The 26,775-nt window shown below is 39.5% G+C and overlaps 1 protein-coding gene across 1 annotated transcript in view; it reads left to right on the plus strand.

Annotated features, from left to right (window-relative positions):
- THSD4 (thrombospondin type 1 domain containing 4) overlaps positions 1–26,775 on the plus strand; it is a 244,824-nt gene that overhangs the window by 61,852 nt on the left and 156,197 nt on the right. Inside the window, exon 6 of the mRNA XM_077785884.1 lies at positions 6,218–6,320. Coding sequence (XP_077642010.1) covers positions 6,218–6,320 — 103 coding nt within the window. The remainder of the gene's footprint in view (positions 1–6,217; positions 6,321–26,775) is intronic.

Raw genomic sequence — 26,775 nt, forward strand, 5'->3', positions numbered from 1 at the left:
TCTTGACACATTTTTGGTATTGCTGAGGAAATGTACTGTTAATTTTCCTATTATAGCTCCTTGATTAGCCCCTCCTAAGGTAGTAGTTCCAAATGTTTCCAGTCGTGCACATTAGATCATTTGGGATGCTTTGCGTGGGATGGATGAGTGACTAACATTTTATTTTAAACCAAAGCTGGATTTGAATCTTTTACAAGTTGCTGTAAATCTGAAATAAAATAAGTTATTTCAGTTTAATCAGATGGATCTGTCAGTGAGAATTTAAAAAGAAAAAAGCCACAAACCTGTGAAGTTAAGCAGAAATACTTCTTTTTTTCCATCTGTTTGGTTGAGCTTTCTTCCCCATTATTAGATGGACTGCATTTTCAGATGTAAAGTGCTACAAAATGGAAAAATGTAAAGCAGTAATAGATGCACTTGCCACATTATGCATTAATGCCTTATGTGTCTGATAGATTGCAGTTAATAAAGATCAGGTTTGGATAGCACTTCAAAGACTTTCCTAGTTAAATTCAGACGACCTTCTTGTTGCAAAGCTGAAATCATTAATGGAAAAAAGGGTTCAGCTGCAGGCTGAGAGGGCAGCAGTTCCCTGGCCCATGGCAGTGGCAGCCAGCAGGCAGCCCATAGCTCTGCCAGGGCCCATCTTCCTTGATCCAAACACAAGCTCATTGCTACCTGGATGGGATTTGGGTAGAAGTACAGTGATTTTGTATTGTGCACACATCTAAGGTCCTTACCATCTGTGACAGGCAGCCCTTGAAAGGAGTGAGGGGGAAGAGAAAGGCTGCAGTCCCCTATAGCTGCCACAGGCTCTGCATGGCCTGGAGTCTGTGGTTAGCAAAGCTCACTGGAGTTCACAGCGACTGTCATTACTCTGCTTGTCTCCATCGCAGCAGACACGGAGGTGTAAATTCATGGCTTGAGGCAGTGCAGAGTCTGCCAGTACAGGTGCTCCTTCCTCATAAACTTGTGCAGATACCACTGCATTCCCAGATGGAAATTCTCCTTGCATGTCAGGCCAGACATTTACAGTGCACTGTCTGTGGCTGTGCACTGTAACCAGAGCTGGCTAGCACTATTTTTACTGCAGAGCTGTTCTTCACATGCATTTTAAAATTTCTTGCACAATTTGGTTTTTCAGGAGCATCAGTTCCGTTTGAATTGTGTCTGGTATTTTGTGCCACAGATAACTAGACATATTTAATATGCCTTATATATATTTTTTTTGGTTGGCAGACAGTTGTCTTTATGTTCTCTTACCCTTTTATAAAATTAGAACTATTGGGGAAGTCAGAGAGTCTCTAGGATTTTAAATGGATCATTTCTCTCTTTCAGTGTGTGTTCAGGTGGACAAAACTAGGTTGCCTTGATTTGAGGTAGTACCTATGGGGCAAGCGCAGTCCTTGGCTATTTAAAGAGAAACAGCCTATCTGGAAAATTAACATTTGCAGGACCCTGTATTCCACTTTCTTAAGTGGACTTGGAACTTCTGTAGGTTTTAGGAGAAACAAGACACCAGCAGTTCAGAGCAGAAGTTCAAAGTTCACTGCAGAAGTGGTGACTTGTTGTGTAAAGAACTGGAATTTATAGACTATGCATATTGAAGAACACAATATATTTAAGAGTAAGCTCTGCACAGGAATGAACAATCTTCAGATTGCTGTTTCAGAAACAAGTATTGAAATTATTTTTCTTTGGAGATGTGTTTTTCCTTTGGGATTCCAAAGGATTAAAATGATTATATAGAACCGCTACAAAAATGAAAACGAGTACAACTAGATTATTTGGACTTAATTGAACATGTAGTATTGCACACAGAAAAAATATTAATTATTAATTATGTCTGAACTTGGAGAATCAAGGGATATGGGGCCTTGGAAAAAGCATTTGCCAGTTACTGTAGGTCATAAGAATGAAACATTGCCAAAAATCTTAGTCAATGTTTTAATTGCTTGTAGAGGTGGTTTCAGGACCAAATCAGCCCCTTACACATTTCCAGAAGTGTTATCTCAGCACAGCTTTGACACAAATTTGCTAATGGCAGATGTGAGCCCACAGCTGGCAGACTGATAATTTTCTGGTGTTTTGCCAGCACTTCTTTAATTAAACCACGTGTCAAGGATTTGTTAAAAACTGTGCTTTTCAAATGTTAACCAAAAGCTAAAAGACTAATTGGGTGGTTTCTTTGTTTTATAGTCTTTACTAGCAGCTCATTTTAAGAAAACTCTAATGGTACATTACAAAGAAAATACAGTGTGTTGCTGTCCCTCAGACTACTTTCATACCTGCATATTTCAGAAGAAACTGAGGCATAACTAAAGCTGCTGTTTCCAAAGCACAAAGTTTCTATCAACAGCAGGCACAATGCATTTCAAGAAGTTTGGCCCGAGGTCCCACAAGACAAAGAAATCCTTCTAAAATTTAGTCTTGAGTGCTGCCTGCCCCATCACTGTGCTGCTGCTGCTGCTGATTTCCTCACGCTCTGAAGGCGCAGGAGGGAATTCTGGCCCGGGTGTCCTCCTTGAAACAGCCGTGTGCAAGTGCAGCAGCCCTGAGACACCTTACCCTGTGTGAAAATACCCGTATCCAGCACTTTGAAGGCACTTCGTTGAGTGCAGCCCCACATGCTAAATTTACATCATTGTGTTGTCCAAGCAGCATATTTTAAGTAGGAGAAAGATCATCTAAAAACATACAAAATTATGCATTCTAGATGCTGTATCTAATTTTGCAGTGCACAGCTGAAAGAACAACGATTTAAAAACCCTCTCCCAGCAGAAAGTATGTATTTCTAGATAATTTATATCTGCCTCTACTCAAAGGAATCTGAGATTTATCTTAGTAGATGCAGAGTATATTTTTTGCTGCTTTGGCCTCCCTAGTCTTAAAAAAGACTCCCTTAATAACCCTCTTATTAATCACAGGACAGAGTTTTTGAGGAAAAAAAGGAGAAATTCCAGATCCATCACTAACAAAACCCTGAATCCAAGTCAACATTTTGTTTACCAAAAAACTGTTTTCAAGTCTCCAACAGGCAGCACAATTTTAATGCCTTGATGTCACTGAGGGGAAACCGAGGGAGAATCACACAGTAAGTTAAATATCACAGCAAAGTTCATTCCAAAAGTCTCTGGGAAATTTTGGAAAGAGATCTGGGCTGTTTAAATCCTAGTCCTCTGGCTTAGCCAGAGAACATTCTTCACCTGCAGCCATGCCAATGTGCCTGCTGGCTGCAGCACTTTGCCTTGGCCGGGCAGGGGCTGTGCTGGCAGAGCTGCAGCCCCAGCGCCGCCTCCTGCCCGCTCCACTTCTGCCTGGGAAGGGAAATAGGAGCTGCCTTTGGGCTTGCCATCTTCTCATCACAGATGCTTCTTGCTGTATCTTAGGAGTTTTAGTCAAGCTAGATATGACAGAAATAGTAATTAAATTGAAGTATAAAAATAGCTTGTACTCTCAGGGAACAAATAAAAAAATAGGATCTACAGGACCCCCTGTACTGAAGCTTCACTTTTGATTGTACAGGGTCTTGCTTTTTTATTTTAGGGTTTTCTGCCTACAAAAGTGCTGAAAAGCTAGAGAGGCCAAGAGAAAGTGTATGGCACATGTAGGTCTTTGAGAAAGGCTCAAGGATTTCATTTTCAGGGAGGCTGAGCTGTAGGCAGCATAAAACAGTCATTGCATTCAGCTGTGCATTAACAATTTAGGTGGGGTTAGTAAATGGTGTATTGATGTTAACTAGTATATACCTAGAGTATAATATAACTCTTAAGCCTTGGTGATTCATGGACTATAGTAATTTTGCCTACTTGTACTTCATAGCTGAAGAATATTTTAGAAGACATTAAAAATATAAATTAATATAATCTGTATCAAGAACAAAACAAAGTGTTTTTGCAGACCAGTTTGCTCATATTTTTCCTCAAAATTTTATATTGCAATTAAACCTTGATGAATGAAATGAAGGAAGGGCAATTGAGTTGGGGCTTCTAAAGCAGTAGGGATGTTCTGAGTTAGCCTGTTCTTCTGATTTTTGCTTGATCCACACAGTTTAGTGTGTTTGTCTCTCCTTGGTCTTGCTTTAAAGCACTGAGGTCTCTGTCTTGTGGGCAACTGTCAGTAAGTTTAAAAACAGAAATGGTAGCTATATGAAAAGGATCTTAGAAGGGATGGGTGTCATTATTTGTTGGCAACAGCAATGAATATTTTGATATTTTTACTCATACATTGCCTGCAGTTGGTGTGAGTGGGGTGTGCAGGAAATGGTTTATGAGCCAGAAATACTGGTACAGAAGAGCATGAGCTCAAGGGTCAGAAAAGGAAAAACAAGAAGCAACTAAACTTCACAATAGGCTGGTAGAGAAGGTATGCCAAAAAAAGGGAAAAGCATTCCAGAAAGAAACCCTTCAGGCTGACTTCTTGGCTGGTACAAACTGATGTTTGTTCTGCTGTAATTTAGTGTAGTGACCTTAATTTATGCCAGCTCAGGTTCTATCCCTTCACCTTTAGGACATGTGCAATAATTGGTTTCTGTGAAAAATAAATTTCCTTGCCTTGGATGGTGGTTGTGGTGAATAAATGTTCTGCATTGCTGTACCACACATGGAAGGAGCTGTGCTTCAGTTGTGGGAATATAGCTTTGCTTTCTGCATTTGGCACTAGAAAGACTTTTGGTCCCACCCTTCCAGTGGGGTGGTTCATGGTCCTGTTTTCAGGGAAGGCTTTTTGTTTGTTTATTTTTAGGTTTTCTTGGGTTTTTTTTTTTTTTTTTTTTTTTTTTTTTTTTTTTTTTTAATAGAAGGTTTGTTGAGGAAATCAGTATTTGCATGTACTTGGAGATCTCAATAGGGTGGGCAAAGAAGCACAGATGGCTGCTTGGCCAGAAACAGTGTTTATTCTAGAAGACTAGTTACCATGCTTTTTGTAGAAGATAAAGTAGTCCATGAACCTTCCCCTGGGCATGTCTTTGGTACAGTTTATAGCCCGCTTGAAAACTCTTGACTTTGACATCTCTTTGATCTAGTTACAAGCATCTTTTTAGGGAGATGGTGGATACAAAGCAAGAATTCCTCTGGGACCTCTGATGTGCCTGGCTTCCCCAGCAGACAACCAGTCTTTTCTACTATACAGACATAAGAGAACTGACTTGCAGTTGCAACAAGAGTTGTTTTTAGTGATTCTCTTCTGTTCCCTTTGAAAATACAGTTACTTAGCCATGTACTTAATATGATTTCTAATGTTTTTGAATAGTATTTTTAGTAGTCATTTTTATTATCTAAAGGCTATGCAAAAAAAATGCATCTGTGCCCAATGCTTGCCTATTTTGGCCAGGCATAGAAATTGTTCTAATTAACCCCCTGCATTTGGTAGAAGTCTTTCTCCCCTTTGTATGTGTCCACACACACTTCTGCTGTAACTGCCGTGAGGAATCAGGCAGAACAAAGTCGTTAAGTATTTAACTTGTATTTGCTTTTGGAATCTACTTCACATGCAAACAAGGCTGGTTTGCCAAAGGTGTGCATTGCAGGTGAACTAAGGAAGGATGATACTTCCACCTGTTAAACCTGCCCTGCCTCAATATCTGTGTGCACACATGCTTGTAGAAAAGCAGCACTTAGTTGCAAAACTCCTATACCAACTCCTGAGTTGCAAGAGCTCAGGATCGGAAGGCATGACTTGAAATGCAAAGTCATGCAGTGGCTATAGTAGCAGCATGTAGAAATACAAAAGGAAAAGTGGAAGTATGGTATGGAAGCATAGGATGAGAATAAGAAGCTGCTGTGGTCAACTTTTAATAAGTTATGGAAACATGTACATTGAGTGTTTCAACTCTGTTGAATCTGAGCCCAAAAAGTTAATGAAGAAAAATGTGAAGCTGTTGTGAAAAGGAAGTAATTCTAATCTAGTATTGAATTTATTTTGAAGTGTGCTGTTGCTGAGGAAAATGACAGCTCAATAGAAGCTTTATTTTTTTTTTTAGAACTGTTGCTTCATTAACTTCACAAATTAATTTTTTTCAACAGGCACTTTTGATACTGTTACTTACAGCACAGCTTGTTACCTGTTTTAAAGAGGTCTCCTGATGTTTATATCATTCATCCGGATTAGAATTTTGCAATGCCTTCACTAACCTTCTAAAGTTCATTAATAGGAAGGCAAAAATAACTCTGCTGTTGATTATAATGCTACTTTTTTTTTTTTTTTTTAATCTAAACAGATGTGTCCTGAAAGCAGCAGGAATATTAGAGAGGTACAGTGTGCATCATACAATAACAAGCCATTTATGGGTCGATTTTATGAATGGGAACCTTTTGCAGAAGGTAAGGGAAAACAACTTGGTTTTGCATTATTATACAGATTGTGTTTTGAAAAGGCAGATGTGATTTTTACTTAGTGGGAGCCATCAGGCAGCTTTGATCCACAGCTGATGTTACCTGTTTTTACAGCTGAACATGAGTCAGTGCAGATGAGGGTAGGATTATATCTGATACCCAGTTAAATCTGATAATGTTTGTTTCTAATGTAGCCATGTCTCAGTCCTTATCTATTGTGGGCAAAGTGAGGACTGACAGAGCTGCACCTCTTTATCTCCAATTAAGAACATTCAGTGTATGCTGTTCCTAATTAAAGCCATGTTTGCCCAAAAGGAAGTTTCAGAGCTGTACAACTCTGGTACTTTGTACCATGCCTTTAGGCAGAGCAAGGAGCCAGGTATCCCTGCAAGCACACGGCTGAAGGCACATTCTGCAGACAGCATTACTTCTGCAAGGTGGCCCTGAAGAGTTATGATGTGTTAGCTTTGATGCATCCCTTTTCAAACCCCAGCTGAGAAGACCCAGCCAATGCTGAGCCCAAATCCCTCTCCTTGCTTCCTACACAGCAGCTTTGACTCACTCCATCTTTTGCCAGGAAAGATGAATCAGGGGATCTAGAACATGCCGTGATCATTTCTTTTTCCCTCCCCTGCATAGAACAGCTTGCTCCTAATGTTTATACTGGATCAAGAAGGGCAATTAAACTGTAATTCACAGCACTGTCTTGCTGGTGAGTTAAGTGTAATTATTATTGTTTTTTAAAAAGTTTGCATATTTTTATTTCTCCCTTGTTCAGATTGGTGATGTACATCACAGTGATGTAACAATAACATCTGCAAGGAAGTTTAAAGAAATAGTGAATGTTTTAATCATTCTTATAATTGAACTCTTTAATTTGAAATCTTAAATTCAGTTAACTTTCATTTTTAATTGTGATGAAAATTCCATAACCTTTTGATGGCTGAATAAAAAATCTATTGAAAAGAAAGATCCTGTTGATGGATTGAAAAGGCTACTGTGGGGATCTGGCCACAGGAGTCTCTCTTAGTGAAAAAAGGCTGCATTTGTTGAAAGGAGGGAGACAGCTGTGGACTTTTTTGTCAGAAATTCTCTATAAGGTTAAATATGGAAAAAAGTTTCTCTCCAGGAGAACCTTTGCCTGATATTTTGCCTTCAGGAGGATACCTAGATATTCTTGTGCATCCAAAATATACCATCAAAATGCAGTATTTTCAAATCATCAACTGCAAAAAGTCCTGGTCAGCTGCAGACTTCTTGCTTTGGCTTCTGTTTGAAAATGTCAGCCAGGTATGTGTAATAAACAGCCTTTTAAGCAGCAGGTTTCTGGGTTTCTGTTCCAGCTGGTAGAGTTACACCTGTACAGACACAGGCACTGTGAGCTCTGCTCTCTGCAGGGTCCTGCAGGGATGTTGGGCTTTGCTGGCCTCTTCAGAATGGTGACAGTCAGGGCTGCCCCTCAAGTGTGTAAAACTTGAAAAAGCTAAAAATGTATTCTTTGGGGACTTGGCTTTTTTCTTCCTTCTAAGTGAAGGATATTACAAGGAGAAAAAGACTGCAAAGTTTGAGCAATTTCATTTTCTTAGAGAAAAAGAGAGCTTTTGCAAATCAGAACTTGGTTCACTGAAAATCAAACATGGTTTACCCTAACAGATATTGAGGCTCTTCCCTCAAAGTAAAGCAAATGTTAAATTTAAATGGAAATAGTTCTGTTAATTTTTTTGTTTTATTATTTTACAATGAATTTTTAATGGGAAGTTTTCCAAAATGCATACTTGACCAAGCATTCCCTCCAAATGATGTTTTGGTTTGCTTTTTGTTGTAAATTAATCAGCTCTAGTTTCGGAGCTCTCCTTTCAGGTGACTGCACTTGTCTGCAGGGCAGGACATTTATTTCCCAGGAATCCTGACTGTTTCCAATGTGTGTGTGATTTCACATGTGCAGCTGTGGCTTGTGTTAGGGCTGACTGATGTTGGCTCTGGAGGCTATAGTAGGAGCAGGGACGTGGCTCAGGGATCATCCCGGTGGTGTCTGTACACTTGATTCCATTCCACTTGGTAGAGTCAAGATGTCTTTGGCTGAAGTGCTGGATGAAGCCAGCCGAGTTTCTAGGAGCAGAGCCACGCTCAGGTCTCGGGAGCAGTTGGAAGAGCTCGCTGCTGGCAGCCAGGCCTGGAGGCCGGAGAGCTGCGTGGAGCTGTCCCAGTCCCGTTCCCGTTCCCGGAGCGGTCCCGGTCCTGTTCCCGGAGCGGTCCCGGTCCTGTTCCCGGAGCAGCCCTGGTCCTGTTCCCGGAGCGGCCCCGGTCCTGTTCCTGTTCCCGGAGCGGCCCCGGTCCTGTTCCTGTTCCCGGAGCGGTCCCGGTCCCGTTCCCGGAGCGGCCCCGTTCCCGTTCCCGGAGCGGTCCCGGTCCCGGAGCAGCCCCGGTCCTGTTCCCATTCCCGGAGTGGCCCCATTCCTGCTGGGTGCTCCCGGGGCTGCGCCTCCACCTGCTGCGGGCCCGGCTGGCTCTGGCAGCCAGCAGCAGCTCTGCGAGGCCTGGCAGCCTTTCTTCCATTCCTTCTGCCGGGCCTGGCTGGCTCCTGTGAGCTCCCTGTTCTGGGTGCTGCTGACACACAGGACTTGTTACGGAGCCTGTAACACCACCTTGCTCCTGGAGCAGAGTCGGAGTCAGGCTGAGTTTCAGCTGGGATGAAAATTCCTGTGCCTGAAAGCAGGGTGTGTCAAATGGCACTGGTGTCACTGCTGCATTTTCTGTGGGGGAAAAATGTGTCCTCAGTGTCCCTCAGTGTTGTTGCTGCCAAACCTAACTACTGATGGGCACCACAAAGAATGATTCAAAATCAGCTGGGGCAAAAGAGGCTGACAGAGCTGGGAATCAGCACCCAGCCTTGTGATAGGTCAGGAGGCATCTCAGCTGGCTTCTCTTTACTTGAAATGTGTCAGAATCCAAGCATTGAATGAATGGAGGGATATTTGGTCAGCATGGTTTTTCATGCTGAACTTCAATGGCACTTTTTTCTCTAAAATGACACTCATGTCAATACTCCATCCTGAAGCCTGTGTTGTGTTCACAGAACTCACTGTGCAGGTAAATCTGTACATGCTGTAAAATCATTTATCAGTTCACTTTTGTCTTAAAATACCTCCTAGTAACCTGCCTTCTAGCTAGAGATGTCTGCCTGCTACAGCTGGGATAAATATAAGCTCTGAAGAAAATGATATTTATAGCTTCCACAAGGTTTAGTAAATACTGCAACTTCAATACTTTGTGTCAGACGAGAAGCATTTAAGATTTAGTATGAATCAGTTTGAGTATTAAGATGGAGATTGAAGAATAAAGCAAAGCTGCTGCATTTATTGATTTGTGGTTTTTTTCTTGCTGGATTTTTAAGTTTTCACTCATTTTGAATGACAAATTATCTTTTTCTAGCAGATCAAAATGTAGTGGTCCTACGTAAGATGTTGAAGTTGCTAAGAAACTTCTTCAGTCTGCTGGCAATTGATGACACTGAAGACACAGAGTGAGGTCTGATTAATATGATTTAAGTAATTATAAAATAGAAGAAAAGCATAAGATCTCTTAAGAATCTTGGTCAGGTGCTGCAAGATACAATAGCATCAAGCACTTGGAGTACCCAGGAGTCAGAGAGAGCTGGTGTCAGAGAGGAGGTCAGGGAGTGCAGTTACCAGGACATTGCAGAAGCTGCATATGGATCCTGGACAGTCAGCTGTAGGCAGAGAGCAGCTGTGCTGATGTTTTAGGCTTGGGAGGTTGTGGTTCAGTTGCCTGGGCTTTGTGCAGACTAGAAGGGTATAAGGGCTTGAGAGGAGACCATTTATTCACTTCTATATTCTCATCAATAAGATGTTTTGTGGAGTATTTTCCATTCAGTGATGGAACAGCAGAAAGCTGTTCCAAGGCCAAACCTGAATCTATTATACTTGGATTTGGTGGTTGGAGTTCATTACATCTTGGTATGAAACCATTCTAGAAACACTGTGTAGGTTGATATATATGGAGAAATGTAATATTTGTGTCATCTGTTTATGTTAACTGGAAGTGGAACTTCAGTTTAGAGTACTCAGAGAATTGATTGTTGTGTATGGGTCAGGAAGGTGGGTCCTGGTGTGTTTTCTGAATGCCTGTGAACCTTGGCAGTGCAGTCCTTGAGACCCAAAGATAACTGAGTCCCAGTTTATTAATGCTTGGCCTTCCCTGATTTGTGACTGCCAGCTCCCTGGGGCTTAGGAGAGGCTGTGCTGAGCTACATTTACATTCTCTTAGCTTTGTGTGCAATACTTGGACAACCTAATGTTTTCACCCAGAGGACAAGAAGTCATCTTAATATTGTATTTATACTTTCTCAAGTAACTTACTTCTAGTTAGTGAGCATACACATATACATATATCCTTCGACTATATATGTATATATACATATAAACTGGGAATCTATACACAGTATCTCTAGAAATAATCCAGCTGTGCTGCAGTTCACCCAGCTGCAAGTTATTATATTCAATGAGGCAGCTGCTTGAAGTCTTCATTTCTCATTGCAGCAGACCATACTTCTCTGCTTCTCTTTTGCCTCCACCTGTTAGAAATTTCTTGATGGCTTCTATTCCAGTCTGTGGCTAGTTGTACTTTACAGTGCATGTCCTTTAATTGCATGCACTTTATTTCCTAAGACAATTTGGTTTTGCTTCTCCTGTTTTATGTGAAATGCTGTAGGCAGACAGATTCATCAATGAGGCATCAGTTTTGGGAGACTTGGAATGTAACGAGTAGATGGTGTTTATTTTTATTGACTAGTTACAATTCAAATAGTGCCTGCTTCCATAATGATAGGATACAAGACATCCTGAAGCATATACCTGTAATTACTGACAAGAGCTTAGGCACTATAGGCATAAAATCCCTCTTGAATTCTGATGGAATATGATCTCTAATTTCCTTCAGACTCAGTGGAAATCCTTTGTGAGGCAGTGAAATATCCATTTTTTCACACATTACTGAAAATTCTATTTCACTTTTAACGGAAATGTTTTTGAAATATTGGTCACTTATGAGACTAAGATTTATTCAAATGCAGAACAAGAAGTTCACTTATGCTATGTCCCTGTTTCCTCCTTTATTTATTGCTTGTTTGTGAATGGATCACAAGAGAAAGCCCATGGAAGTTTGTAGTTTTATTAGTACAGTTGTGGTAAAGTATCTGAGGCATTTCTTTGACTTCATCTATAAATCTGCTTCCTGAACATCTGTTGTGTTGAGCTTGACCTGGAAATTGTAAATATCCTGTGTATTACTGAAATATGTAACTACTTCTATAGAAAGCTTTAATAAAAAAAATTGCTTAGATATTTATGTATATGGAAACCTAGTGCTTCCACATGGCAACTTACCTTTTATAGCTATTCTTTCTTTATAATTTCATTAATATACATATTTTGATTTGCATTTCTAAGAAGCTTAGTGATAGTAGAGCTTGGCTTTTACAATAATTAATAATGCATATAAATTTTTAAGTGGACTATTTTAAGCAGGGCCCACCATACTCTGGTGACTGAAGTGAGCCATTTCTCTGTAATAGATCACATGCACCACAGGTAATGTTTCTAATTCATTGTGCATACTTTAATTTCCTTACTTTTCTATGTGCTCTTTGGAGGGGAAAGTGGGTTAAGAGTGGTGAGAGCAAGAAGTTGGTGTTTATCGATGAACACCTGGATGAGCTTCAAGAATTGGAAATGGTTGTTAGTGCCTTTAGGAAAATGGGAAATTATCCATCAAATGTTGTAATTCAGCTGTAAATTCAAGACACTCTGAAGTGCAATGGAAGATAAACCATCTAAACAGAATGTATTTGTAAAAGAAAGTGAGAGAAAGCAGACAGGTCATATCTGTCAGGTCATATTCTTACAGGCTTTAGATAAATGTAGCCTAGGTTTGCTGTAAGAGACACTGCTCTCTGTGTCCAGGTGACCAATATTTACAGGTGTGTTTTAGAGTAACTGACCTATACAATTGTATTAATTGTGAGTTGGGGAAATGCCCCAGGAAGAATGATGCCCTCATTTCACTTTTTAGTTCTTTTGGTTGGAGCAGAAAGTTAAGATGGATGTTGTGGCTTTCAGGCTCAGATATAGAAACAAAATTGTATCCAGATTGTGTGATACTGAAGATTCTTAGGCTAGAACAGAATGTAGAAGGAAGATTTCTTATTTGCAAAGCATGTGAAGCAGTGAGTGGTACAGATGCTTTGATACAATGAGTCTGTTTTATCTATTAGTGTCCCTTGAAACAAGATGCAGACATCCAATATTCAAAAATGAATTAAAGACAAACACCTGCACCCCAAAAAATGGAATCAATGGAATGTTTTGATCCACAAAACACAAGCTATTGGTATTAAGTACTTAGTAGCTTTATCACAACTTTCTCAATGTCTGACTTGGCTGTCAGGCAGTCCGTAATAAGTGGTGCTACATGAATCAACAGTATATGAGCTCACATAATCAATTTGTACCAGTCCTTATCTGTCTAAGCTTCTTACATAGCTTCATTGTGTCCAGTGGCTGTGCTGAGCAGCCTAAAACTCGCTGCAAGTGGGCAGCTGAGGATTTGGATCCCTTTGATTTGGGGAACAATCTGAGTTGTGTAAAGATGGGCAAGAGAATACCCTGGAAACAGAGGCCTACTAGGGATTGAGGATGTGGTATGGATGTGATTATCTAGGAGTGAAAATTAGCATAGAGCAATCTTACTTTAAATTAACATAGCCTAAGAATTTAATCTGCCCTGGCAGTTCCAGGGGCTTGTCTCCATCTTTTCTGAGTCCTCCATTTTGGATCAAGCGCAGCTTTCTCAGCAGCAAAACCTCTGCCATGTATGAATAAGAAATAAAGATAATGCTGATTCCTCTTTTCTGTCAGTTCTCCCAAAGGTTATGTGGTAACCTATAATCCTACCCACTGGAAGGATAAAAAACTCTTTTAGAATTTCCATTTCATTTTGTAGCACCCAGTCTTTTGTATGTTGTGTTTGCCAAGGTAGGGGAGAGAACAGGGACAAATGAAGATGTTGACTATGCTATTTCTCCCCCTCTGCAGTGGATGGTTACTGTGTCCAAGTAACTGTTACTGCATAATGACTACTGAGCTTTGGGATGCTTTAGTCTTGTTTGCTGGTATCTATTGACTCCTATTGTCCACGGGAAATGTCCTCCATTAAGCATCAGAGACAAAATTTCACTCAAAAAATTTGGTTTTGCTGTCGAATCAACAATGTTACTTCCTTTGAATTCTTTACAGCAAAGCACCAATGAAAAGAAGGCACCCTGTCCTACACCTCTCTGGGGATACAAAAATTGAGTCAGTCTGAATTCTCCTAAATCTGTTCTGTTTGGTTATAGATTCCTTTCGTAGCAGAGCCATGGAAGATCAGATGCTCTGAGCAGATGGATTTTATAGCTTCACGAGGAAACTATTTTGTATGAGTTCCATGTTTGTATTCCTAGGAGTCCTTATCACGTAGACCTGCACCACCATTCCTTATAGTGTGAGGACAAGAAAGGGGGGGAACTTGGGGTTCACAGTGTTTTGCAGGTGTGCACTGCTTGCATGAACCCCAGTGATCCTGCCCTATCTCCCCAATTTATGAAACAGTCTGGAGAATAAAATGGAGCTCCAAGGTCAAGACTGTAATAATTTTAACATGTTATGCATTAACTTTGGGGAGTATTGAATAAACAGGGCAGCAGTTAAGCAAAGGATTATCAAGACATGTTCCATTTTTGTTGTTAAATGCATGAAATATTTATTCAACATTCCGTATACAATTGAGCACATTTCTTTTACAATTTGCAGTTTCAAAAATCAAGTGAATACACAATCTTTGCCTCAGTTAATGTGTGTGGAAATGTTTTTTATTGATTCAATTATGCATTTCGAAAGGTTTGAAATAGTTTCATAGTATTTTCCATGTGTTTGATTTCAGAAAAGCTTTCACATTTATCTATTCCAGCCAAGAGCAATTGTCCTAATGTGGTGCTGTGTGTGTAGCAGGCTGCAGAGCTCCCAGTCAGGTTGCTGCTGAAGGTAAAGAAAAGCAATATAAATATAACTTTTTATAGGTCCTAATGGTATAAGAATTGTTCAGGTCAGCATGAGTTTTTCCCATTCTCTTCAATGGCTTTTGGATGAGGTAATTTAGAAGAAAATTCCACATGTAACTAAAAAAGTGAACAAAACTTATCCTGAAAAACTGTTGCAGGCTGATAATATCCAGATTTCTTTGTTTTCAGAGAATTGGTATATACATAATTCCATGGAGGCTCAGGAACTCACTAGAAATTTTCAGTTTCTTTGAAAAATGATGAGTTCAAAGAGTGCACCTGCAGCCTCTGCTCTGCTCAGAGGTTCTCTTAAGCAGGGACTTGGAAAACAGTGACATAAACGTGGGATTCAGACTCTTCTTTCATTCTGTGAACAAATTACAGGTACACAAAGAAGGGCTTCAGGATCATCTCAGACACCAAAGTACTTTACTTCCTAACCCCTCCCCAAAATGTGTCTGTCTTTTGTTTTGCTGTGTTCCTGAGTAATTAAAATGGTGACTAGAAATGAAACGTTTATTCTACTGAACTTTTAAAGTACTGACAATTGTCCTAAAAACAGAAAATAGTACATGTATTTCTAGTTCTAAAAAGCTCCAAGCACTGAAGTAATGGAGAAATGGAAAATTGAACTATAAAAAGGGTCTTAGTAAACAGAGACTTTCCCATCTACTATGGAAGACTGATTTTTTCTGAGTATGTTACATTATATTGAAAGAATTACATATTAAGATATTTTTCACTTACAGTTTGTTCATTTTGAGCCCGTTCCAGTCTCAGCTAATATGAAAGAAAGCAATAACTTCAGAGAGACTCAAATGTGAATCTAAGCATTTATGTTCACAGTTTCCATTTGTGTACTGAAAAATTCATTATGCACACTGTCAGTAGTAGAACTTGCACTTTCCAGAAGATTTAGGTGTAAAATTCTGTTTTCTTAATGTAATTTCTATGGCATAAAATGGGTTTCAGAAATTAACACCTATGTATACTGAAAGGGTAAATATATAAGTTCTTGTTCCACTAAAATTTCTGGATTTTACCTGTTTAACATTCTAAATATTTCTCAGTTTTGAAAATAAGTTTTGGGTCAGTTTAAAGTGTGGCCAAAGCCTTTGGTCATAGTTACCAACAGCAGTGTGATGTGAGGTGACAGGTCAGAAGTTCTGGCTAGTTGAAAATTTTAGGAAGCCAGCTGAAGTCTGGAATCTGTTTGGTTTCAGATCTGGCAAGGCTGCTGCTGCTGCTGTGTTTTCCTCATTGGTGGCTTACTGGTATTTGATATTTAAGCATGGTGTGGGGCACTTAAAGCACGAGCAGTTTTTGCCAAAGGGAGATGCCCAGGCTGCCTCAGGTGGGCCCGAATCCCAGGCGCAGCCAGCCCTGCCTGCGGGTTCCTGCTGCCCCACATCAGCTGGTTGAAAATGTGCCAGCTGCCATGGCCTGGACAAATGCAAGGTAGAAGTCATTTGCTCAAGCCTCACCTGTTCAGGTAAAACCACTGTCTGTGGGCTGGGAGGAGAAGACTCCATGGTTTGTGGTGTAGGAAAGCCAAGCTAGTCCCTGTGGCTGCAGCTCAGGGCTGAGACTCGCCGAGCTCAGGCTTAGCTTGAAGTCACTGTGCAGGATGTTGAGATTGGGGGAAGGGATGTGATTTTGTAAAGATAAACTGCTACTGAGGGTTCAAAAGGATTAAGGATTACAGTGTATTTTTTAATGTGGCATTCCTTTAAGAGCTCTCAGATTGATGATTTCCAACTTCATCTCACAGGCTTTCAAAGGAGCAGAGTTCACAGCTCTCACTGATGTTACTGTTTGCTAGAAAAATGAGGCTACATATTAATATGAATGTGGGTGCCTACTGCACATTATTAATTAAATATTGGCATTTTTGTGTTCTCTGGAATGTTCTGTTAGTGTTTTGATGGAGTTACTTGGTAGTGCTGAGTGTTATAAAGGGAATTAAAAAGATTTTACCAATTTAGACAATATAAGTAGTTGGACTGGCATTTATATATGCTCCTTCTTATTCTGATGAATTACTATTTTCAAAGCAAGGAAACTCTTACCCACTGTGAAGAAAAAACTTACAATATGGATGAACATCAGAAGAAAGAGATTCCCAGTGGTAGTATATAAAATGAAAAGCAGAACTGGCTTCTATTGTGCTGTTTCCATTAGACATCTTGGAAGTTTTATAAGTGTGGTGCATAATAAATATCTAAGCCACAGTTTGAGGTCTTTTACAAAGGACAGACAATTCTTGTTAATATTTTTCTGGATCAGTCCTCACTCTTACATAGAGATTGATACAAATCTCTGGCATTTGTCCACTGAGCCAACTTGTGAATTTGTTAATTTACTTTCCATATTGCACTGTGTAACTCTGAATTTAAATCCAAACATCACAAATTTAAAATTGAATTTGAAAGAGCCAGAGAAACAGTGTATTAAATTTGCTCATATATCTACACAGCGAGGAGATCTGCCTCTGCATAATTTTGGTTAGAAGCCTAAAAACTCTGAGGTGCAACCCACTCTGGTTGGTTCTGCTGCAATAGTACAGTGATTCCTCTGGAGAGAGATCACAAAGAGCTAACTGTTTGGACCCATTGCACCACTGAGGTGAATATCAAGTATAAAAACAGAAACAGACCTCTAAAAGTTGAGCTTGATCTTTTTTCAGATGTAATAATATGAGTCTGGTGACATCATCAGATCTGAAAAGTAATGTGGACTTTTACTGTATTTTCTTTTCATTGCTCCAGTATAAATGTAACTCTATGTATGTAAAATGCATTACAGCAAATCCACAAGCAATTTCCTTCATTGTAACAAATACTGCATCTCATTAGAGCAAAACAAACCCCCAGTTATGGTGCAGAACATCTGCTTAATAATTTCAAGCTCCTCCAACTATGCTGCCAAAACATCTAAAAAGTCAACATCTAGTCCATTACTTTGATCAACTGAAGTAGTAAAATTATAAACAATGCACCAAATGCTGATCTGGTGAAAGGCAGAGCAGTGCTGCTGGCCCTGAGCTCGGGGGCTGGGACTGGTGGGGATGTGGCACAAGGCACTGGGACTGGGATGCTCAGGGAAGGCAGGGTGGGATGCAGAACTGCATTTAAGGCTTGCACAGGTTTCCGATCTAGCAGTGAGAAAGTTAGTTAATCTTTCTGTGTCCTGATCCCAACTGTAAATTCAGTTTCAAATACCCTCTATGTCTCATGGGTTTTCTGTAATGCATATGAGGTGCTTTAACATTACTGACAAGAGCCAAAGCATTCCTTAAGCAAACAACAGGTCATGGTTTACGTAAAAATTGGCATGTGTAATGCAACTTATTGTTTGTCTACTCTGTGTCTTAGGGAGAGGATCACATTGTGTTATTGCAGTGTTAACATTTTCACTACTTGTGTTCATTCCAACTTTGAACAAAAGCTCAAAATGGGAAAATGTTCCAGGAATAGAAAACATTTTTAAGTATCAAATTATTTGGGATCAGTATTGTCAAAACTTATATATATATATATATATAATTGTAATATTATTAGGATATTATTAGGATGTAAAATTATTTTAGTTGTCAGTGTAATAAGGTGTTTCAGCATTGAAGTGAAACAAGAAAGTTAAAATTATTTTGACATCCTGGTGTTCATTTTCAGCAAAACAAACATATTGTGAGGAAAGATTTCAGTTTTCACAAAATTAAAAATTTTGAAAAAATGGGAAAAATACCAGTTGAATGACTCCACTGTATTTGTAGCTAGATTGAAAAATATGCTGAAAATACAATATGTAAAATGCAATATATCAAAGAGATTCTTGCACATGGCCAAGTCATTTGAATAGAAGAAAAGCTTGATTCTGAACAGAAACTGTCACGGGAAAGCAGAAATACCAGCCAGTTTCCTATTCCTCGTCTTTTATCCAGCATGGTTACATCTGTCTGCACACAGACTGACAAATTCAATTGTGGTGTAGATGATGGAATCTGATTCAGGAAGGTGGCTGGCTTTGCTGGGCCAGCTCCAGCTGGGATTGACTGTGGCAGTTCGGGCAGGTCAGAGGAGGAGGATCCTTTTTAAACCCTGCTTCCCCTTAGACCGAGCCCAGCGTGTTTGAAGATGATGAAGATGATCTGCTCCCTGAGCTGCTGCTACAGGGCTGCTGTTTCTCACCACAGGGCAGTTGTTGCCATGGAGTTCCAAGAGCATGAGAGAGAACATGACTCCCAGTGTTTGTCCATTAATCAAACCTGAATCTCAGCAGCCAAACGCAGAATAAAAACCCATTGATTTTAGCTCAGTGAACATACAGAACATTAGTAGGGAAATGAGTAAAAAAAGACATGCTGATTAGCCTAATTTGTCTATCCATAGTTTCACTATGTATTTAAAACTTGGTATTCTGAGTTTATAAGGTCTTAATTCTCCTTGAGAGGGTTCTCAGTTATTTAACAATGTTGCTATCAAGTGTTTGCTTTTTTTTTTAATTAGTTAGGTTCTGGGCTTGGTTTTGAGGGTTTTATTTTGGTCTTATTCCAAAACCCATATCAGCATTACTGAACATTCTTAATCCTTTATTTCATACAGTATTTTCAAATGTTTATGCATGACTGTCACATATACCATATATGTTTAGCTTAAAAATAATTGGAAGGAAAGTCTAGTTATTTCTTTCATCATTTATGAAAAGAATAGCTGAGTCTTAGACTTAAAAAAAAATCTGGCTTTCTCTAGTGACTGTTCATAAGCTTTTTTTTTGGTAAGTGTTGATTTTCTAGCACCATGGTTAGATCTGATACTGCAGAGTAATAAGGATTATTTTTTGCTCAGTATATTGAATTTCTTCCCTCCCCTTTCTCTCTGATTTATCCTTCTTTTATTTGGACAATCTCTTCGTTCCCCCCGTTTCAAATCCAAAGGCACATCCTGGAGCTAATGTGCAATGTGTTGCTCATTCCCACAGGTAAATTGGGCAGGCTCAGCTTCCTGCGTGTTTGTACAGCCCAGCCCAAGCACATTTCACCATTATCTGCTTTACAATTACAGCAAAACGACATTTCTTAGCACATTCTGCAAGGAGAACAAGCCCCAGCTCTGTAAAGTGTCAGGGGGCTGTGTTTAGGTTGAAAATCTTGTTCTGTGCAGCCTGCTACAGAGCATGGGGAATTCATCAGTAAACATGCTTGGCACCAGCCCCGCGGGCTGAGACAGAGGAAATGGGATCCTGGTGCTGTACGTGAAGCTATGCCTGCCCTCAGTGCACAGCCCGGAGCAAGATCTCAATCTCCAGCTCACATTTAGCATTATTCTTCAGGACATTTTGGGGATAGGAATGATCTTTTAATACAGGAGTGCTTTTTGCCCTTTTTCTAATACACAATGTTTTGTAAAGTCACCTCTGGCTTATCCAATAGTAGCAGTAATTCTGAAATTTTGCTGCTACTGCCACAAAAATTACTTCAGTACTTGGTGACAACACATGTTGCATTCCAAATGCAACAATAGGAGTGGTGGGTTGATGTTAGAGACCTGCGAAATTCAAATCATAACAAAAATATAGTCAAGGCCTTAAATATTTTGAAATTCAAAATCAGGTTATCTGACTTGTGAAGTTCTATGGATGCTGCCTAATGCATGCAGACAAAACTGTTCACACAAATTAATTTTTACTTTTATCCTTACGTGTTGATACTAATTCTGATGAAGTGTACCTCTAATAGATCTTTTTATTTGAGATTAATTTTCATGAGAGGAGTGTTTACAAAGGGTTAGCAGTAGTCAGAACTGAAATATGTTTTTTAGTTTACTGAAATGTACAAACAGATTTTAAAACCATGTGTCTAAACCTAAGCAGTTAATGTTATTTATGCACTGGTAAATCCCTGTCCACCATTTAATTGAGAATTATGTGTATGCAAGCTTGGGTAGTGTTTGTATATGAAGGAGGTTCTGCATGTTTGTATAGAACATATAATATATTCTAGATGTTGGTCAATTTATGATTTATGAAACTATACTGCAATACATATTACGTTGTTTATTACAGCATTTAAATTATTGACTAATTCACTAAATTATTGCAATTTGCAATAATTTACCCTGACATTTCAATAGATACTTATTGCTTAATTGCTTATTGAAATATTTATTGCATTCACAGGAAAGTGGAAATTTTGCTGATCAGACCACCTGTTTATATTGGCTATTGGTCACAGTTAGTGCTGGATATTGAATTTGGAAGGCCAAGTGAAAACAGCACATGTTCTATATCCAGTTAGCACGGGCATCAACTGCAGGGAAAATACAATGGCCTGAGGATTTGTGTGTGTTGGCAACTGGTATATGCACCTACACCACAGACAGCTTAAAATCTGTATACATTTGTCTTCACAGCTGCTTCTAATCATATTAGCAAGATTGATATTCTTGTACATGCCAGAGGCGATCCCTCTGCTCTCTGTTAAAGCAGAACAATGCAGGACAGGGGCCTGAATTACAAATACAGATTGGAGAGCAGGTGTTAAGTTTTCAAAGAAGAAAAGACTGTGTTGTTAAGAACAAATCCGAGTTTCAAAAGGATTTTTCTACTGCCTGGGATATTGGATCTCTTGAGATAAGATTCAAGTGGTTGTGAAAACATGGGTATTATAGGCATGTCCTGCTATTATCAAAGGGATACTTTATTAATGTTCCTGTTTGGCTGTGAACTCATTCTTCTGTGTTTCTTTTTCTGTGAATTGCAATCAGGCCCATTGCTTCTGAGACTATTGCCTCTTGACAATTTGTGAGACAGAGTTGGCACGAGGACAAATAAGTCGTTTCCTGAAAGACCTTTTTTCTAGGATCATTCATGGTAATTTTTTCTGTGGAAGTCTGCTTCTGAAGAGGCCCCATCACTTATATCCTCCATAGTGAGACTTCAGTAAAAGCAGTTATTGCATTACTGTGCCTTACTGGGCTTTGGCCACATTTCATGTAACACAGTCTGTGTCTTTAATCAGTCCATAACATAGGAAACTGTTCTGCAGTGTGGTGACCTTCCCAGATGTTAGACATCCCAGCCCAGGGCTGGTGCAAATGGGCAGGTCAGCAAGATATTTTGGGACATAGGAAGTAATAAAAAAAAAAAAAAAATGTTAATATTCTTTTAACTTCATAGGTCGAGACTTCTGTGGCATAGAAAATATTTATCCTTAGGATGCAAAGGTTTTGGGTCTTCAACTTTTGCAGAATCACAGAATCAAGTAGGATATAAATTGAAAAATTAATAAGAATCCATGGCAATAATCTTAGGTGAACTGCTGAGTAGAAAGTTTCAGGAACAGGATGGAGATGTGTCTGTGTGAGCCCCTCTGGGGGACAACCTGGATGTGTGGGTGTGAAGATGCACAAAGGAAATTGAGCATCCTGAGCTGTGCTCTGCTCCTTATCCAGAGTGCATTAGGAATTAGAACTGTGGGGCTTTGCATGAGCTCATGAGCTGGAGAGCTGCTTTCCTGCTCTAAGGGTGGGGAAGGCATGCCAAGTATTTAGGGTACGTGTCCATGCATGTCCTGTAGATCCTGCTCTGTGTACCACAGCAAAGAAGAGAGAATTTCTTGTCAGAACAAAAACTATGTTTATTTCCTTTTTCCAAGGACAATTTTTTCTTCAGGCTTCTTTTACACTACGTTCTACCATGTAGTTAGTTATCTTACAAATAGTCAAGCTAAAGCCTTGAAAAACATGAACACTGCACTGAAATGGTGACGCCTCAACAACTGTATTTTGGGGAGGGATTTTTGTTCACTTACTGAATTTTGTCCTTTAATGGAGTTACTTTTTCAAAATATTGTGCACATGAAAATCAAGAAGTCTTTAAAAAATGGGCCCAGATGTTGTCCTTTTTGTCTGTAGTTTCTAGAGGCAATTTTTGTCTGCAATTTCTACAGCAATCTACCAAAAAAGAAAAGAGAAAAAATACCAAATATTGTGATGTTTTAGATGAAGTCCAAACAGCTGGGAGAGCAGTGCTGGCTAGTTTTGGTACAGAAAAACATTGGTGATAAAACCCATAGGAGTTAGAACATACATGATACCCAGCAGAAATGGGTCTGACTTACTGTATGGATGAACTCTGAGTGAAGATCCATCAGTCAGTCTCAGAAACATTAGAATTAATTTTATTACCTGATTTGAGGCACTTAAACTAAAAATGGAAGTTCAACTGTTTTGTTGTTTGATATTCTGTGGTACATTGCATGGAATAATCACAATCCTGTGGTAAGAAGACGTAATTGTTATGTGTACTTTTGCTGAAGTACAATATACATGAGGGTTTTTGGCAAGATCTCAGAGCAAGGTGGTGGTTTTTGGATACAAAGAGTAAGATTCTCCTGCTCATTAGGGGAAATTGGAGAGAAAACATGAGCTGCAGTTGTAAGTCACAGAACAGCTGACATCAGAAGGGACCTCTGGAGATTGTCTGGGTCAACTCCCCAGCTCATTTGGGGTAACCTTCAGCAGATCTATGAGACCATGTCTGGTTGGGTTCCAAAATAACAGACCCATGTAATAGCAGATCTGTTGCATACTCTAGAGTTAAAACCACAGCTTATTTTGAACAAGAGATCTGGATAAACTCTTAAGGCTGATACTTTGCAAAAAAAGCTGATGTAGCTGAATCCTTGAGAAGTGGCTCCTGTACCCTAACAACAAAATTACTTATTAAAGATGTTTTAATTAGAAACTTTTTCGGTAGTGCATGCCTGAGTAGCAAATAAGTATTACCACTATAGACCTTAATAACTCCATTGGGCAAATGCATATTTTAAAGCTATTGCCCAGCCATTTAGAGGTCCAGTGGGGCTCCAAACTGCCCATTCAAAGCCTCAGTATGTTTTAAAGAGAGAACTTAGAGATGTCAATTGATGTAACTGTGCAGTTCCCAGAGGCAGCATATGTGAAAGTTGGTCTTTCCAGTCTCAGGGACATCAGGAAAATTTTCCTTTATATTCACTGTAGATTTGTGTGGCTTTTTAGCACCCACAGTAATTTTAGATGGAATGGTTGTGGATGTTCAAAACCAAAAGCCAGAAGGTGAGCTTGTAATACTTACTGGAGTAATTCAAATATGACAGCTGGAGGCATTAGATGTGGTCCCATGTGTGTAATTCATTAGTGTAAAATGAGATTTGTCCTTCCAAAATCTGAAACTGAGATAGTTTCATACAGCCTTGAATCCAGTAGCAAAGCTTTCATTCATCTTTGTCAAGGGCTACTCCTAGAACTTCTATCCAGAAGGTTAATGCAGGAGCAGTCAGTTGTCAGACACATGGGAGGAAAGGTCTTTCAGTAATAAGGACCTAACTGAGCTAGGATCTGCCCTAGCTTAAAGGCTGAGTCCTTAACCAGGGCAGGTTTCCATTATGAGCCACCCTGCAGGTGAGGGCTGAGAAAGCTGCTTAGTTCAGCACGGGATTCCTCATCTTTCCCCTGGCCCAAACTGAAAGAAGCTGTGCAAAGCAGAGGCCTTCCACAACCAATCACACAGGTATGAAAACTTCTGACAGCATGTCCCAAAAAACTTGAAAACACCCGCTATTTGCTGGAAAATGAAGGAAGCAGAAACACTTTGTTACCCTTTCAGTCAGCTGATCTCTCCTCCTAGGCCCCCTACAACTGGATAGTATTTGCTAGATGCTACACATTTTTACAATGTATATATTGTTATAAATATTTTTCAGTCATAAAAGGATCTTCTGTTTCCTATAGAAACTCACTTAGGGTCCAACTGCTTCCATCAAAGCGTAAAACTCATAATAATGAATGAAATCACATCAGGATCAGACTCTTAAAAAATAAAAAAATCAAAGTACAGTAACAAAACTGTTGAGATTGGATTTGTGCCTATTGTCATGCTGTTGGAACTTAAACTTATCAAGACAAAGCACCAAATGTGCGAAAGCTTAATTCACATGATAGAGAATAGCAAGATAACAATTATCATTGTTCTTTCTCCAGAGACTTTTTAGATTGTTAGGCACAGCAATATTTGGGTAGTATTTCACATCTAAACAGCATCATTTGCCTTTGTCTAGAATGAAATTTGTCATTACAAATACCCTGGAGTAAACCCTTATCCCAACTCAGAAATTAAAGCAGCTATTTAAATGTAAACAAATATGTAATAATACTAACTACAAAATAATCTAGCATGTGGTTATGCACTGTCCAGAGTTGTGGCTGGTGCCACAATATGTTAATAAACCAAACCCAGGTGTGGAAGGCACATTCTTCTCTCCTTCATGATTTTTCATAGAGGAGCACAGAGGAAAGAAGGAGAAAACAATTTCTATTTCTGCTCCTTGTTTTTCCCATGTGGAATGTGTTTGGAGAATTGTTTACCTGGGGTGATTGCTTGATTGGATTCTGGTGAGGATTGTTTGAGCCTGATGGTCAATCCAATCCATCTGTGTCTGGACTCTCATGAGAGGGTTGCGGGTTGTGAGTGAGTTAGATATGGTAGTTAGAAAAGTAGGTATGTAGTTTTAGTATCTCCTTTAAATAGTATACTAATGTACTATAGTATAGTTATAATAAAGAAATCATTCAGCCTTCTGAACTGGAGTCAGACATGATCATTTCTTCCCTCCAGGTTCACCTGCATTTACAACACCGGGTGATGTAAAGAAGACTCTTTAGGGTTTTTTTAGCATCCCCAGATTTCAGGTGTTACAACTTTTCAGAGTGAATATGGCATTTTATAGAAAATTCCTACCTTGTCACTGGAATGCTTAGTATTTTTCAGTTGATTATTTCATTAGCATTTTATAGACTGTAGTTTATAATTTTCTCTTAGTATTAAGGGTGACAGTCTGCCCTTTAGCTTGTACATCCAAAATGCATTTGATACTAGCTGTTTAACAAAATCTATGTATTAATGAAAGCAGTGATATACACCATAATTTAAATATTTCCATATATGTGAAGGTATAGGGAACTTATCATTAGATGTTATAAAAGGATAATTTTATTTATTGTTTTTAAACAAGTGGGTTAATTTGAAAGAGCATTGTTAACTGTTTCAAGCATTTGGAAGAAACTGTGTTGTGTCAGCAAGTAAGACCTGGAAGCTTTTGTTTCAAAAGGTTTATATGTTTCATTATTAGTGTTTTTAAATCAAAGTATTTAGCACTTCTGGTTTCTGAGACTGGTGGAGATTGTTGGCCCTTCTCCCTAACCCAGGAGGAGTTGACACCACGCCCAGAGTCTGAAGCAACCCCTCTTCTGCAGAGCTTAATTTATTACTTGGACATGAGACTTGCTCTGTGGTCTACCAAAGGAATCAAGAGGCTCCCTGTAGGTTCACTCCTCCTTAGGTAGAAATAATTTGGCTCCCTCCCAGTTGTGTCTTGATAATTGATCCCTCTGCCTTTTTCCTTAGGAGGGCAGCATGTGCTACTGCCCATAGATGTAGGCTTGTAGGGCTGTGCTTTCTTATACCTTGGAATTCATAGGAAAAAGGGAATTAAACGTGTTCCTGGACCTTGCAGCTGCACAGCTGGGCTGGTAGGTCAGCTTCTACTAAGGCCCTGCAGAAAAAAAGAGGAGCCAAGCATGGGGGAACAGGGGAGCAGAGGAAGCTGATCATTCTTTTCACAGACACCTTGTATACAGAACACAGATGCATCTCTAAGATATGCTTGGCAAAAGTTGCCTTGACTTCAGGAGGCTGATTGGTGAAAGCAGAGGGAAGCACATGGTCAGCTCACCATGCCAGTGCTGCAGTACAGTTTAGGCAGACACCTGGATTGCATCCCTGTGGAAATAAAGCAGAGAGGCTTTAGGGAAGAGGAAATGTCTTGCATCCCACTGAGGACCTGAGCTAGTCCTTGTGGGAGGATGCTGGGTGTAGGTTTTGTATGAACTGCATCAAGCTCTGTATGTCATGATGGTTTATTCCTTATTCTGTCTTCAGGCTGGGGAGCCTTGGGAAATGGGAGCTCAGCAGTGTAGTCAACCTTGCACCTGTGATTTCTCAAAGTAGTTTTGTGAAGCATCACTAAGGATCTTCAACATACATATAATGATTTCCTTTGTCTTTGGTTCTTAAGACAAGGAAAGTCTTGTCTGTTCTTTTGAATGTAAGAGAAATATGAGCTATCAGTGCCTTGAAGGATGGAGAGAGTGGTATTTTTTGTTTCCCAAGAGTTAAAAAAAAAGAAAAAGAAAATGCTGTATGTATATGCTGTCCTGTTGGATCTTTTTTACCCTTCACTTCATGTTGATGTGGTTACAATTTTCAGGAATTCTGATAATATATAGATGGTTA

This window comes from Lonchura striata, chromosome 11, assembly GCF_046129695.1.
Source record: "Lonchura striata isolate bLonStr1 chromosome 11, bLonStr1.mat, whole genome shotgun sequence".
Classification (NCBI taxonomy): Eukaryota; Metazoa; Chordata; class Aves; order Passeriformes; family Estrildidae; genus Lonchura; species Lonchura striata.